At 32.4% G+C, this 15703-nt stretch overlaps 1 protein-coding gene across 1 annotated transcript; it reads right to left on the bottom strand.

Moving 5' to 3' along the window:
• Positions 1–5400: 5400 nt before the first annotated feature.
• Positions 5401–10729, bottom strand: LOC129295595 (COP9 signalosome complex subunit 3-like). The gene is made up of 11 exons (XM_054934136.1): positions 10430–10729; positions 9596–9711; positions 9243–9489; positions 8432–8489; positions 8250–8339; positions 7753–7818; positions 6558–6647; positions 6250–6408; positions 6046–6167; positions 5766–5838; positions 5401–5681 (listed from the first exon to the last, which is right to left on the bottom strand). Exons 1-11 carry the CDS (start codon positions 10606–10608, stop codon positions 5613–5615), a joined length of 1269 nt encoding a protein of 422 aa, XP_054790111.1. The 5' UTR covers positions 10609–10729; the 3' UTR covers positions 5401–5612.
• Between the last annotated feature and the right edge of the window lie 4974 nt (positions 10730–15703).

The following is a 15703-nucleotide window of genomic DNA, read 5'->3' as shown; positions in this document are numbered from 1 at the left end:
TTGCTTTCTTAAATTGCTGTAAGATTATCAGATCATGTGCTAAACGCTCAGCCATTGAAGAGCTAGGATCTAAATGAGCAACCGATTATATTTTAGAGCTTTCTTTTATGAGGCTTAGCCTTTGTGCTTAGGCCTCCCTTTTTCTTTTTTTTTTAATTTAAAATTTTAAAAAAATATATTTATAATTCTAAAAAAATCATTACACATAATGTTAAGTTTATAAAAATAAATTTAAATTAATTCACACCACAATAAATATAAAAAATTTAAATATCTAGGTCTAATATTAAATAATAATATTAAAATTAATATTAATAAAAATTAAATTTCATTAATATTATTAATTAAATCTTAATGAATGAATGACAGAAGGTTGAATACATTTAAGATGTTCATTTTTTTTAGTTAGATATTTAATCTTTTATTTTTTATTTAAATTTTTTAAAAAATAATAAAAAAAGATTAAAATGATCGATCTTTTTATTTTTGAACTTAAAAAAGTTTATCTTTTTAATTCTAAATTATTATTTTTTGTTTTAAGGTAGGGTTCAACTTTAGTTATTTTTGAACTTGAAAAGGATAGCATGATGGTTTGGCAACTTTGTGCATAGCAAATGAGGAAATTTGTGAGTGGTGACTGTTGAGGTCATGTTTGGTCAGGTCCAAAATTTAATTATGAAAGCTTAAACCGTGGTTTTTTTTTACAAAAATAAAATTAGTGATAAAAATTCAAAATGTGATTTTTCTCATAAGCAACTTCCACATACTTATGTGTTTGGATTCAAATTTTCAAAATTAAATTTTTCATAAAACAAAATTAGGGTAAAATATAAAGTGATGTATGTTTGGATTTTTTTTTTAAAAAGTCAGTTTAACATGATTTATATTTTGATAAACAAGTACAAAAGCCAAAGGGGAAAAAAAAAAAAAACTTCTATCTCAACCTTAAATTCGAGCCAAAAGACATTTTCCTACAAATTTTATACAAATAAGAGTTTTTGGATCCAATCTAACTTTGAGACCCAAACCAGTGGAACCACCCAAATCCCAATTTATATTTAAACTGAACATAGCCTAAGACTTGATTTGAATGGAAGGAAAATGAAAAGAAACTAGAAATGAGAGAAAATTAGAAGGGAAATTTTAAAAAAACAATAAATATTTTTATTATTTTTAGAAATTTTTTCTCATAATTTTCCTTCTTTTTTATTTTTCTCCACATTCAAACAAAGGGTGGATGTGTTTGCTCATAAATCCATCTTATTCAATTTTTTTTTTTGGTGGTTAACGAATGTTGATACAGATACACCCTAAGCACCGAATCAAAAACTAACACTGTTTGGTATGAATTGTTTAAATATTATTCATATTAAATAAACAAAACAACAAATGCTGAAATAAACTGTTTTTTATGAAGGCGAAAAGAAACATTCTGACACAGTAGTTCAGATGCTTGTGTTCTTATCTCATTTAAAATAATTATAGAATAAAATTAATTAGAAAATGATTTTTTATAATGGAAGAGACTCATTAGATATCAACATCAGCTTTTTCTCAAAAAGAAAAAGATGAAAAAAATTTTGAGCACAAGATACATTGGACAGCAAAAATGAAATAGGATCACAGCATCACAAAAGAGCACTTTAATTGTTATTTCCCTTGGAGGAAATGTCAGAATAGTTGGTTGGAAAATTTAAATTTGAAATTGCATGTTTCACGTGCTGACTTGGACATGTTTTGTAAGTTTGGAACTCTTGAAAGCTACAGAAACCAACATTTCAACAAGATTGGGCCGTCGTGTCGTGCTAATGAGTTGTGAATTTGTTTATTGGAGAATTACTCAAGATACCACTCATGACAATTATTTGAGCTTAAAAAAATAATAACATGCTCCTAAGTTTAATTGCCAATGAATTTAAAAGTAATTAATTATGTTGAATGAAATTTATATGTAATTATCCCTTTTTTTATAAGTGTTTGTGGTGTGTGTTTGGTTAGGGTTTGCAAAATTGAAACTTTTATAAATTGAAGTTTGCAAATTGAAATTGAGATAAAAATCTATTATTATAATATGATTTATGTTTGACAATTTTGTTGTCAAAAAATCAGTCTAACAATAAAAAGTGTTTAAATAATATATTTACAAGCAAGTTTTAGATGCATAATGATTGAACATAACATGAATTTTATGATACATATTTATGTGTAACATGATCTCTTAAAGAAAATATATTAAACTTTAAATTAAAGTATAAAAATAAAAAAGAATGAATATACTATTAAGAAGCATTATTTTTGACGATTAAAAAGTTGAAATAAATTGATAAATGACAAAATATAAAATTCTAAAATTTTTTAATAAATTCTAAAAAATGGGGTGATGGCATTAAGAATACTATGAATGGTTTAACTTATTCTTTACTATCTAGCGATCCACCCTTGTCTAATTATAAGCATCAAACATGCTCATTTTTATTAATGGATTAATGAGAATTTGGATTTAGATTTGAATTAAATCAGGTACACAAAAATTTGTGATTTTTTTTTTTTTGGCGAAAGGGAAATGTGTCATATATGAGAAACCAAACTAGCAACACCAGCATCCACAAGAGAGAAACAGCAAGAAAAGAGCAACAAAAATAAACAGAAACAAAGGAGCAAACAAAATACTCAGTGACTAGAATTCCTAGCTTGAGCCATATCAACAATTAGGATCACTGCCAAGGATGAAGGGGGTTGAAACGCTCACTTTTTCGAGTGCTTCTCCCCAAAAACAGTCTGAGCAAATGAAAAAGCAATTGCCATTTGAAGTCTTGGAATCCACTCATAGCGATAAAATTCAAGAGCTTTGCCAAGATTTGAGAAACCCACTAAACTCAAGCAAGTCCTTTCAGAACAAAATGTAGCAACAAACACAGCCTGCACTAGTGTAGAACACCACAATCCTTCATATCAAAAAACTTTTAACAGAGATAGAACTGAGCCACTTAAGGAGGAACCCATCTTAAGTCATCCTTAATCTTTCCACCAATAAGCCTAAGAGAAACAGCAAAAATATAACCAAGACAAGGCCACACAAAGCTGTACCCAGTAGACAGACGGATGTCAAGCTCAACCAGAATGTGGGTCTGGATAGATTTACAAGGACCACGCCCAACAGAGAAGTCCTCAAATATAGTAACATCAAAATGTAAACACAAAAGGCACCAAAAATTTAGTCCAACTCTTGAGTTGTGCCGCACTGGAAAGGAGTAATCTAAATCAATCCTGCTCGACGTGTTCTCCAAAGAGAAAGTGGCAACCACACCAGAAACACAAAAGCCCAGTGCCAATACACCAACGTAAACAACTCAGGACAAATTGAAATAAAACTCCTCCTTGCCTTGCACACTAGATTCGAAAGAAACAATTCAGACATGAATTTGAATTTGATTCAAATCCAAATATATTTCAAAATATAATTATTTTATAATTTTGAATTCTTTTTATACCTTAAGCATTTGAAATTCTAATCACTTTAAACATTTTGTTCTCTTCACGTTTACACTATTAATATTTTTATAATTATATCTTTTCTCATCTCTTGTCAATTAAAAAATAAAAATAAACTTGCCATTTTTTTTGTTTCAAATCAAAGTTTATCTCTCCTTCGTTTAAAATTTTTTAAACTATTCAAACAAGAGATTTTAAATACATGAATTTTAAATGTGAGATTTGAAATGCAAGATTTTAAATCTATATCCAAATCCATCAATCCAAACACTACTTAAGTTTATGTTTGGTTAATATCCTAACTTAGGTTAGGATAATCCAAACCTAAGTTGGGATGTAAAAAACCCATCAAATATCGTTTCGGAAAAATTAAAATTGAACAGGCGTTGGGTGTATAACAAGTGTTTTCACCAAAGCTACATGAGGGAGCTTCTTTGCCAAGCGTTGAGTTTGGCGATGGACATTGAGTTTATTTAATGCTTTTTTATTTTTTTTATCCATCTTTTCTCCCTTCGATTTGCTTTGCCTTCACCCGTCTTCAAGGTTTTCATCTCCTTTTGCTCGCCGCAAACCTAACTAGCGATTGTCCTTGCCATTGCCATTCGTCAACTGTGTGTTGCTTGTGTACCAGGTTTCGTGCTACTCACCGTTGTCTCTTCTTCTTGTATTGAGATAGAGTTGCACCCCTTTTTCGCCTGCCAGAACTGTACCATAATGCCTTTCGTAGACGCCATTTGCTTTAAAGTTTACCGAACTTGCTTCTTATAGTGTCTGTTAAGCCAAGTCCTATTTTTCTTGTTGCATTGATCATGTGATGTTGTTGTAAGAAGAGTGATAAATGGTGAAACCAATAAGATTAGTGATGATGCTGTGGGTCATGAATAATTTCCCATAAGGGATGTTCAAGATTGCCATCAAAGAATAGGATATTAAGAGCTTTTTCAATTAAGTTGGTCTGAGGTTTCAAAATTCAGCCAATGAGAGGATTGAATTTATGGCCTATTGCTAAGGATCATACCATGAACATTTCATTTCTTTACATGCTATTGAAGTTCTATTTTTTTTTTAATAATCTATTTAAGTTCTAATTTGATGATACACGTAAAGTATTAGAATTGTTTGTTTCTTTATTTCTCAAACAATACTCATGTGCTTGTTATCTTGGAAAACTGAATTTATTTTTGTTTTTATAACTAAATATTTTAAATTTTATCATTTAGTTATACGTTATTAAACATTAAGTTTTTTTTTATTTATCACTGTATTTTATATTTACAATTTATTTTTTAAAAAATCATAATTTTTACTTTAATATTTTTTTCTAAAAAATATTAAATTAATCACAAATTTATATGTGTGTATGTGTGTAAATTTATATCCATTTTTGTTATTATACATCTCAATTGAATTTTGAATCAAATTATCTAAACAAATTTTAATTTATCCAGCTGACTTAAAAAAAAAAATCCAAACATAAATCACATCATAATCAATATTTTTTTCTAACATTAGTTCATTCTAGCATTGGATGCAAATTTTTTTAATCCAAACACACTAAGAATTTAAACATACCTAAATGATTTTTTTAATGATCTCATCCCCAAGAAAACATGATGCAAGAGAACAATTATGTAGGAAACTACGAAAGAAAACCAAGAAACCAAGAAACTGAGCACCCGCACAATTCCCCTGCCATGAATATAGGGCGGGCCTAATTAGAACAAGGTTTGAAAGTTTCACAACAACTAGTGGTCTTCTAAAACAATGCATTCAGGAGAGAGTAACGCGAGAGCATAAGTAAGATATACTTTATCTTTATATCTACTTTCCACTCTCTCTCTCTCTCTCTCTCTCTCTCTCTCACTGCACCTAACAGCTACTATAGAACGTGCAGAATTGGCCAAAAAATGAAGTAAACAAAACTGCAGAGATTCAACAAGTAAAGAAATTTAACACACTATCCCAGACTATTCACGAATAAACTAGGTATAAACCACATACACTCTTTACATTTCACAGCCAGAGAATAGAAAATCCACTTCCTTACTCACATATCATAATAATGGGCATCAATTGCATCATTTTAAAGCCTTGTATAAAAAAAACAAGGAAGCTTTGCATTAAATGTTGAATTTCGTTGGAACCGTATCAAAGTCATCCATGTCATATCTCTGTCGCTCTCGCCCAACCTGATAATGAGGTCACCCTTGTTAGCGATCGATGCATTAAATATAAGTTCATATTACAGGGTGAGTACAGAACACAGTTTTCACCTTGGACAGATAAACCTGATCGCATGAAATTCGTTCATCCATCGCTGTTAGCTTCCTTGACAGTGCCATTATCCTGGGAAGTAATTTGGAAATTAAATAAGCATAAGAGGCGTGCCATATGATCGATGGAGATAGAAAGGATAAAGAATAAAGTCCACGTTGGCAGCATATTTACAGAGAAGACAAGGATGGTATATGAAATGCTGACAAGTACAGAAAAGAAGGACAACATGCTTGATGAGCTTAGCACTTGGAATTTATAAGCACACAAGGAGAGTACCTCTGGATTGATGAATCAATATGCTCAATCATCTCACATGTTTTATACTGCTCAGGATCCTCTAAGAATCTGACCATTCCATCCTTCTGGTTGATTGTTGCATATATCTCACCATCCTGAATCTGTATTTGAAAATATTTTATTAGTGGTACAATGTCAACTCCACATGAAAATCATTAACAAACTTGGCATTCCGAGGATCACCATTTGTAGCACATGCATCTCAGCCTCTTTTGAGCTATTTAACTGCACTGTGTTGGCTATATCTTGTAGAGAAAGTGTCAAGTATGTCTGAGTCAATCTCTGAATATTTCGCTTATACATGGATGATACAACCTGCTTAACCAGGCCGAGGTTGTTGTCCTGAAACCATAATTTTTTTTCAGGTGATGCAAAACCAGAAATAGTTTTAGAGATGTTATCATATGTCATACAAATGAATAATAAGAGAGAATGCTTCAGTCAAAATAGTTGATGCTTTTTTGGAAAAATAAAGTCACAAATGAACTTACAGATTCAAACTTCTCGGCATTTGACTGGATATAAGTCTCTAACTCTGCAATTTTTCCAGTCCCGTAAGCATTTGCCAGTTCAATGTAAGGCTGCTCAAATGAAAAGCAATCAATCAAATGCAGGAATACAAGAATACTAGAGTGACATGCAAAATTATAATTTGCTAAAGCAGAACTAATTAACCAAAAAGGGAAAAGGACAAATAACATAAACATGACAAATAGTAAGGATTGCTTCCCTTTAAGCTGATCGCACCACAAAATTAATTAAATAATTCTATTGAGCAAAGCCAGAAATTGATTTTAAGGGTGGTTCCCGTAAACAGCGACCTGAGCATATCGCAGCAAGGATTTCTCAGCAGATTCCTCTATTATATATGAGTACAAGAGTTAGGGCTGTATATTTTATTAACCAATGATTTCACTGATCTGCCTCCTCCCCCTTATGTTCCTTGTTCTCTCATCCCAGAGTGGGGTGGAGGAGACAACTCACTCCATCAATAGGACGTGTTATGGCAAAAATGAACAGTATCTGATTCCCGTTGATAGTATGTTACAGTATCATTAATAGGGTGGAATGGGTTTGGAGAGTGAAGTTTTCATTAGTATTAGTGATAGTGAAGCTAAACCTTGTAACAACTAACAAATAAACAAGTAGAGAGATTTAACAACAGAAATGCAAAATTTATAAAGATCCAAGCTGCAGTCAAAGGTTCTCAACTTTCTCCTGGTAAAAGTAGCCAAAGGTGCTTGCCTTTCAGTGACATAGTGAAGGCAACACCTCCCATGAATCATGACATGAGAGACGCTAGAGCTATTTGGGGCCTTGCCTCAACATCCAACAACACTGATCCAAGACATTCCAAATCACCCAATCTGGAGTGGTTAGAAATTTTGGGCATATGATGGATTAGGATGGTTTTAAACATACAACCAATGGTTAAGATGCTCAAACCATTTCACCCTGCCCATCCCAGTTCTAAACCATCCTCCCAATCATGCCAAACAAGCAAGAAGAACCACAGATAGCACCAGATACATCAGAGAATTAACTAGGGAAAAACCTTTAAAAATAAAAGAATTGTATTATTGGATAATTGATTAAAAAGGCATTGGGATTGATCCCTGCAATGCATAATTTAGCAGGATATTCTAAATATGATCCAAAAATGTAGTGACTCAATGGAAATAATACCTGACAGAGGTTCTTTAGGTTTCTCTGAGCTACAGAAGAAGCATACTTAGGAAGACTGGTAGAGAACTGCCACCACATTTATAACATGTCAACAAACATAACAAAATAAAATGAGAGGGAGGGAGGGAGGGAGGGAGGGAGGGGGGATTGCAGAAGCAACGCTTAATTAATTGGCCGTGATGGAAAATTGCTAAAAATACAAGTGCCTTTCTTGAGTATAACATAATATGTTAAATGACAAGTATAGGGCAACATTTGAAACTTCAACTTATAAAAGGCCACATAAAAATCACTTTTCGTAGTTTCCTTTTTAAGAATAGTGGAACATGAATTCTAACTAAATATATGAAGAGCATTGTGGATTACAGATTAATGAAACAATTCATGGCTCTTTATCCAAAGAGCTTTCGAGTTGAAATGGTCCTTAAAAAAACATAAAATGAAACATAATTCCTATAATCCATCTCAACTTAAAAGAGATGAAAAGCAATGCTTGCCTGTCCATGGCAAATGAGAGAAACCAATAAATACTTCTTGTAAGCTTCAACAGCTATAGCATTTATTGTAGACATTGGAGCAGTTACAACCTGGAAAGTAACTCATAAGCTACCAAGCACAAGGTTACAATTAGAAAGAACTATGACTTGTATAAGCAATAGCTTTAGCATAAATGACTTACATTATGCAAAAGCTCCAATGCCTTTTGAAAGTGCTTCTGTCCAATGCATATCATACCTCTAATACAAATTCAAAAGTCAGATATAGGCAAATTCCTCACTGTTGCCAAAGACTCGTGACCAGAAGCAAAACCACAATGTTGGTGCATTTATGATTCTATTCATAAGTTTAAAACTGATCCACCTACTCGTCTCAATGATTATGATTACAGCTAAGATTAAATCAGAAGAAATTGTGCAGATTTAAATTGCCACGGAATTGCATGATTTGTAGTGACTAGAAGACGCAGGTCAAAGTAAGGCTAGAAGAAACTAGTATATGCCAATACAAATACTCAATACAGAAGCACAAATCATAAAGGTCAAGTAGTAACAAAGATAAATCCTTAGTTTTGCATCTTTGAAATTAAATTTACAGTCCAGTTTTGAAAAAATTGCATCTCAAATTTGATATAAATTTTTGCTGTGGTTGTGAGAGCCATTTCGTTTTTTTTTTTTTTTGGTCCCTTTCTCTTTACATTCTGACAACCATGTTGTGATTTACAATTTACAACTATAAAAACAAGTCAGTTTGTTCAAGACTTCTAGCACAAATTCTCTTAGTATCAACACATTAAAAGCCTAAAATCTATGCGCACAATGTTTACATATGGATTTCCATAATTTTATGTCAAAAGAAGAACAGCTCTCTAGCACAATCGAGAATTCAGATAGAAACAAGTGCAATAAAACATCATCAATGTTAAGATACTTGGGAAAAAACTACCCCGTCCTCCCCTTTTTAAGAATGAAATGGGGAGGAAATGAACATACCCATAATAACAGTAGAGAAAGAGGTCTTTTGGCTGGTCTACTTCAAAAATATCATCCTCTAATACTGATAGACCAGTTTTATAGCACTTTGCCAACAAGCAAAGCATAAGAAACTCTGGATGCAGAGGAGTCAAGTGTTCAGTAGAGGTCTGAAGTTTCTTAAGAGCAGTCAGCATAGGAGCCACCCCCCGTATGGGTGTTTGAAGCAGCATCACTTGATCCTTGAACCTCTTGCATAGAGATATGACTATAAAAATGAACAAACTAATACTTATACAACATAGATAGGAAGAATAATGGCATCAATAGTTCAATACTACAGTGCAAATGTAGCAGGAGACAAAATTGAATACACTTATCAGGTATGGACCGAATTTGTTCTGCTGCGCAAGCATCAATAAAGCTGGTGATAATTGGAACTACTGTCTCTGCTTGCTCTTTTGTAATTGGACCAGCTGTAGATGCCTCTCTGTCAACATAGATGAATATGAAGGAAAATATTTACATCTTTCAATAAGAAACAACTGCAACTTAATTTGACTTACAAAGTGACATCATGCATAACATTATCAGCTTCCATAGCTAGGATTTGTAAACATGATCATCTTTACAAACACCACATCCAGTTGAATCCAGGAATCATATCATATCCCATTGGTTACAGGGAAAGAGGAGAAAAATAAACTTGCAACTTGCAACTCTGCCAAACACAATGCTTTCTTACAATCTCTGACGAATTAAACAGGAGTGGATTATCTTGGGATGAAAATAGTTTCTTAAATCTTCAGGAAAAACTTTCAAATCAGTGATCACTTGACAAAGTAGTGTTTAGTTAATTCATAATTACGTTTTAAAGGTTCATAGCAACTCTTCGATTTTGTTGATGTTCCATAGTTGGAAAATATGTTTGCCAGGAATTCCCGAACCAGTAATTCTCCTAATGAAAACCAAATAAGAAAGATGGTCAGCGATTATTTCCTTCTTTCCCACAACCAACAAAGGCTACATTGTCCTTCACTTGTATGTGGAACCCCGATAAAATCATGATTTCAGATTTTTCACTTCAAAACACTAAACCCTAACTCATTACGAAACATATTAGACAAACAAAACCTAAAATTGCTCTTAAAAAAAAATCGAAAGAAAAAGTGAAAGAAAGAGTGTCTGTCCGTTAAACTTAGACTTACAGTATATACAGAAAACCAAGAGAGTGCTTGGAGGGGTCAAGTTGGCTCAGAATAGAAGACCAATGAATCGAGTCAGTGCGAAGCAAGTCATCTGAAGCCTTCAAGATACCGAGAAGACGAGGGATGTCAGCGTCTGAGAGTCCTACAATTTGCGCAACGAGATGTTCAAGCGGGTCCATCACTGTAGATTCACTCGCTCAATCCAGTGCGTGTAGCAACCACTGTGAATTGCTTTGCTTCCTTCTCCGTTCCTGCCCTTTCCGCGCTTCTTTCCTTGCGTTTCTCAGGTTTTCTTTAGCCAAGCCGAGTCGAGCGATTCGACTCAGTGGAAGAGCGGGCGGAAATTGAATTGGGCTCAATCTCAGACCCATTTGATTAATGGCTATGTTATTATTGGGCTTCTTTTTTGGAACGAATTGAGGAATTTGGACTGGTCAATCCGATTCGGTCCAGGTTTAATTGCAATGACAAGAATAAGACCAAATTTGGCTAATGGCCCTAATACGCCAAGCCCAAGCCTAAACAATTAGGCTAACAAATCGACCCATTACTTGGCCATATTCTAATTTTACTTTGACCCAAATTCAAAAGGTCTGAAACAAGGTTCAAATCTTTAGTGAGAGAAGTGCTCACATTTAATACCTAACAATACTTTAAACAAGATTATCTCTAATAGAAAAATATGTGAGCAGGGAAAAAGATACCTAAAAAGAGCTTTTAGAAATAAAAAGGGAAAATGTCACTTAGAACCCCTTAATTGTAGACAATGAAAAAGATAACTCCAAGATTTCTAATATCTCATTGTAAGGCTTGAGGACTAATTTGATATTAATTTTGAAAAATAAATAACAAAATTGCCCTCATTGTGAGAAAACTATCAAGAAAAAAGAAACATCTTGCGAACACGTCTTGCAAGCATTACAAACACATAGAAGACGATTGGCATAATGAGGTTCACAAACTTTATCAGCGAACCCTTTGTCACTAGACTTCTTACCCAAGAATCTTAGTTGAATGAGTCACCACAAAGTCAACCACTGCCTTTGACCTCATTGCTGAATTTTTGGATGTAGAAGCAGTCAAGTAGTGAACAGAGTAGTGAGTTAATGACAAAGTCAACCTTGAGAAGAAAAGCCAATGTGAGATTTTACAACTCCATTAGATGGGAACCAAGAGAACAACCCTAATTAGGATGTCATGATGCAACTCCTTGCAAGTGATAATGCCAAGAAAAGGTGAAACTGAATTACTCGTTCCAATTATCAATAATGTCAATGTTATAACTCTTTGCATATTATTGTTGTCATGAAATTATTTAAAATTGTTCTTTTTGTGTATATATGAACAGGTCATTGGATAAGAATGAATTAGTCATTTATGTTCATTTGCAACTACATTGAACAAGAAAAATGAACTATAAATATGTAGTTCTATGTCAACTTAGAATGCCATGATAAATACATTAGGTAGGGAAATTAACAACATTTTCATAAGATAATGAACCACACACAATATGATGATGAACAAGTCACTTAAATATGAAACCAACCAACACTTAATTTTTCAAGTTTGTAATGAACAAGTGAAGTAAGAAAATTAATAAGATGGTACAGAATGATGAACCACACATGGTAGGATGACGAATAAGTTACTTAAAATTTTTTAAATTAGGTGAAATCCAAACTCATACTGATAGAACTAGTACGTACTAATATGAATAACTCATACTGGTCTTAACACAACATACCAACATGACAAAGGCTATTATAAAAACCTACAATTGTAATGAACAAGTAAGGTAGGCAATTAACAAGATGTTGTGAGGTGATGGACTATGCACAGTAGGGCAACAAACAAATCACTTGAAATTTTTTAAGTTAGGTGAAACCCAAACTTATACTACTAGAACTAATACATACCAGTATGAATAACTCATACCAATATCAATACAACATATCAATGTGATAACATATCCGTATGATAAAGGTTGTTATAGAAACCCACAATTGTAATGAATAAGTGACATAAGAAAATTAACAAGATATTGTAGAGTGATGAATCACATATAGTAGAGCAACGAACAAATCACTTGAAATTTTTTAAGTTAGGTGAAACTTAAACTTATATCAATAGAACTAGTATATACCAATATGAATAACTCATACTAATATCAACACAATATATTGGTATGATATAGATTGTTATAAAAACTTACAATTATAATGAACAAGTAATGTAAGAAAATTAACAATATGCAATAGGGTAATGAATCACATATGATAGGGTGATGAACAAGTCACTTAGAATTTTTTAAGTTAAGTGAAACCTAAACTCATACCAGTAGAACTGGTACATGCCAGTATGAACAACTCATACCGGTATCAACGTAATATACTAGTATGATAGAGTTTGTTTTAAAAACCCATGCTCATACTGATAGAACCAGTACATATCAATATGAACTACACATATCGATATAGTAGAGACATACTAGTATGACAAGTATGTCTTCTCTATCTTGATCTTTTAATTTCATTCGTTCATTTAAAATTTACTTCCAATGGCTGCTTTTTCATACCGATAAGTTGGCAACATTTCGATATGATTATGTGTTATAAGAGGTGCCTCTGTCTCATTCTTACCTGTATCTCAAAATCCTATATGTAGGAAACTTAGATTCTCTCAAGCCGATAATCACCATCTCCTTACTAAAGCCAAATTTGTTCTGTGATCATCTCCTAAACACTTTCTCGACCACAAACTCTCAACCTAATCTATTAGTAAACCTCTCAAATCTTTGATTCAATCTAATCCTATGTCCAACCCTTCAAAGAAGATGGTTTGAGTAAAAACTATAGAGAAGTCACTTGCAGATCAATGAATCATTTTGAATGACTTTCATGAGGCTCGTAATATCATTATGAAGAAAAAAAGAACGAGTAGAAGCACTTTAAAGAATAAAATTGAGGTGTTAGACAAAGCCAAATAATTTGCTAATGCTTGAAGAAGCAAGAGAGAGGGAGAATGAGAGGGAGAGAGTGTTCTCACGCTTCCGTTTGTCTCTTCTATCACCTTCCTTCATTGAACTTCAACCTTTTTTTCCTACAATGAAGGGCAATATTGTCATTTAGCTTTGAAATTTAATATCAAATCAAGCCCTAAGCCTTACATTGAGATATGAGAAATCTTATGGTCCTCTTTTTTATTATCTACGACCAAGAGATCCTTAGTAAAATTTTCCTAATAAAAAATTTTGGCGGAATATGTTAGTGCTTCATAACATGGTGAATTGAAATTTAAATCTCTACTAAGATAGGTACTCACATTTAGTGTTCAATAGTAACTTAAATAGGATTATCTCTAATAAAAAAACATACGTAAGAAAAACAAGGAATTTAATTGTCCAACAAAAATTGCCCATGGCAGACATATGTGACAATTGGAAGGGATCTTGGAAAATATGCACCAACATAGCTCCAATATCAGAAGTTGCAAGAACATAGAGCAACTGAAACTTTATGTATGTTAAGCATCAAGCATCCAAAACATCCTTAAAAAACTACAAAAAAGAAAAATCAATTTCAACTTCTCTCGTCCGAACATCTTATTTTCTTTGTATCAAATATCAAAGTACATCAATATGCATCCAATATCACTCTACAATCTCTAGCATTAAGTAGATTTGCAGGACCTAGTGGGCCAACACATATCAACAACATGTTCGTTCAGTACTCAATCTATATTCTATGTCACGTTGCTTAGTATTTTTCTTTCATTTTTAATCCTAGTTCTTTTATAATTTCTCTATAAGATCAGTTACATCATGCCCGCTCCAAATTCATAAATATTCAATTTATCTTTATCTTTATCTTTGAGTATTTGCATCTATGGGAATCATAGCAAGGGACTTTAGGACGCACGGTTTTAATTAAAAAAGTCATGTTCATTACATAAATTAAGGATTAATTTTTCTAAAACACCTCTAGCAGCAAAAAAAAAGAAAACACCAATACTCGATAACCCATTTTTTTATTTGTTTCTGTCAACAAAAATATGATTTTTAGCATGGATAAACTCACTGTTGTCAAACTCGTGAGTGACTCGGCGAATTCACGCTATCACCCTAGCAAAAGTGGTCGACTCGCTTGTAGACTTGGTGTTCATCAAGCTCGGACGAACTTGCTAGTGAATGAAATTGGGGTTGGAATCGTGCATGTGGGTGCGTTGCAATTTCAATATTTCATATTTGATTGTTGTTCAAAAAGGTTCTAACTGATTCGAGTACGAGATCATGTGAAGCAAGGGAAAGAAAATGCTGCCTTGCCCTTGAGACCAAACGTAATCCTACTGCATGTGGCATTATTTTCTATTTATCTATAGAATAATTAATTAATTATTAATTTCAACATGTTGGAAATACTACTCTTTCCAAAACAATAACATAGACACACTTACTTGATTAAATAACTTTATGAAGAATGTTAGTCAATGGATGCAAATTTCTCTTAACTATAACCCTTTGTTTTGTAATTAAAACTTTGCTTGCCAATTTGAATAAAAACAAATATAAGCAAATTTTTAGCATAATATAAAGCTATTGAGATGGAGTTATTTTTATGAAAATTAAACTGAAAATGAAAATTTAAATGAATAGTATGAAATATAGTTTGGCAACAATAATTATAATATGTAATATTATGATTTGAATTATGTTTAAATAAATTTGTGTTATATATATCACTTTAATTATATAATTATATATAGTTATTTACATTATAAAAGCTCCAATGAAAATTTCCATTCAGATTCAAGTTGGCAATCTCATAAATAACAATGACATAAAGCAAAATATTCGTAAGATATTGCAGTGTAAGAGTAGTTATGACTGAAATCATCAATTGTGCAACGGGGCTGTCTTCTGATCTTCGGATAAATTACCTTGCGATCACAAGACTCTCTGAAATTGGTAAATTGGGTTAGTTTCTTTCTTTTCTTTTTTTTCCAGCTTTCACTGTACTTTTAGATAACCACTTTTTTCCTTTTCCTTTTTTTAAAGAAAAGACAAGAGTACAAGTTACAATAAGATAACAAATAAAAAGAAATCAAGCAAAGACCCCAGGTCCAACGGAAGGAGAATGATAAGTAAAATGATCAATATCAAATTAAAATTTTTTAATATTAATATTTCTAAATTTAATTATCCTCTCATATTTCAACACTAAAATTTTTAACATTAATGCCCCTAAAGTATTTACTTGTCATCCTCTCGGAAGA

The sequence above is a fragment of the Prosopis cineraria genome, unplaced genomic scaffold (assembly GCF_029017545.1).
Source record: "Prosopis cineraria cultivar Desert tree isolate PC_DT_omini unplaced genomic scaffold, ASM2901754v1 PC1, whole genome shotgun sequence".
In the NCBI taxonomy this organism is placed as follows: domain Eukaryota; kingdom Viridiplantae; phylum Streptophyta; class Magnoliopsida; order Fabales; family Fabaceae; genus Prosopis; species Prosopis cineraria.
Note: the sequence above shows the minus strand (reverse complement) of the source record. Positions and strands in the feature narration are given on the sequence as shown.

Coding starts and splice junctions, on each gene's coding strand:
- LOC129295595 (XM_054934136.1), bottom strand. CDS start 10,608: ATGGACCCGCTTGAACATCTCGTTGCGCAAATTGTAGGACTCTCAGAC. Junction 6,409..6,557: donor ATGCCGAGAAGTTTGAATCT/GTAAGTTCATTT, acceptor TTATGGTTTCAG/GACAACAACCTCGGCCTGGT. Junction 5,682..5,765: donor ATCAGGTTTATCTGTCCAAG/GTGAAAACTGTG, acceptor CCTCATTATCAG/GTTGGGCGAGAGCGACAGAG.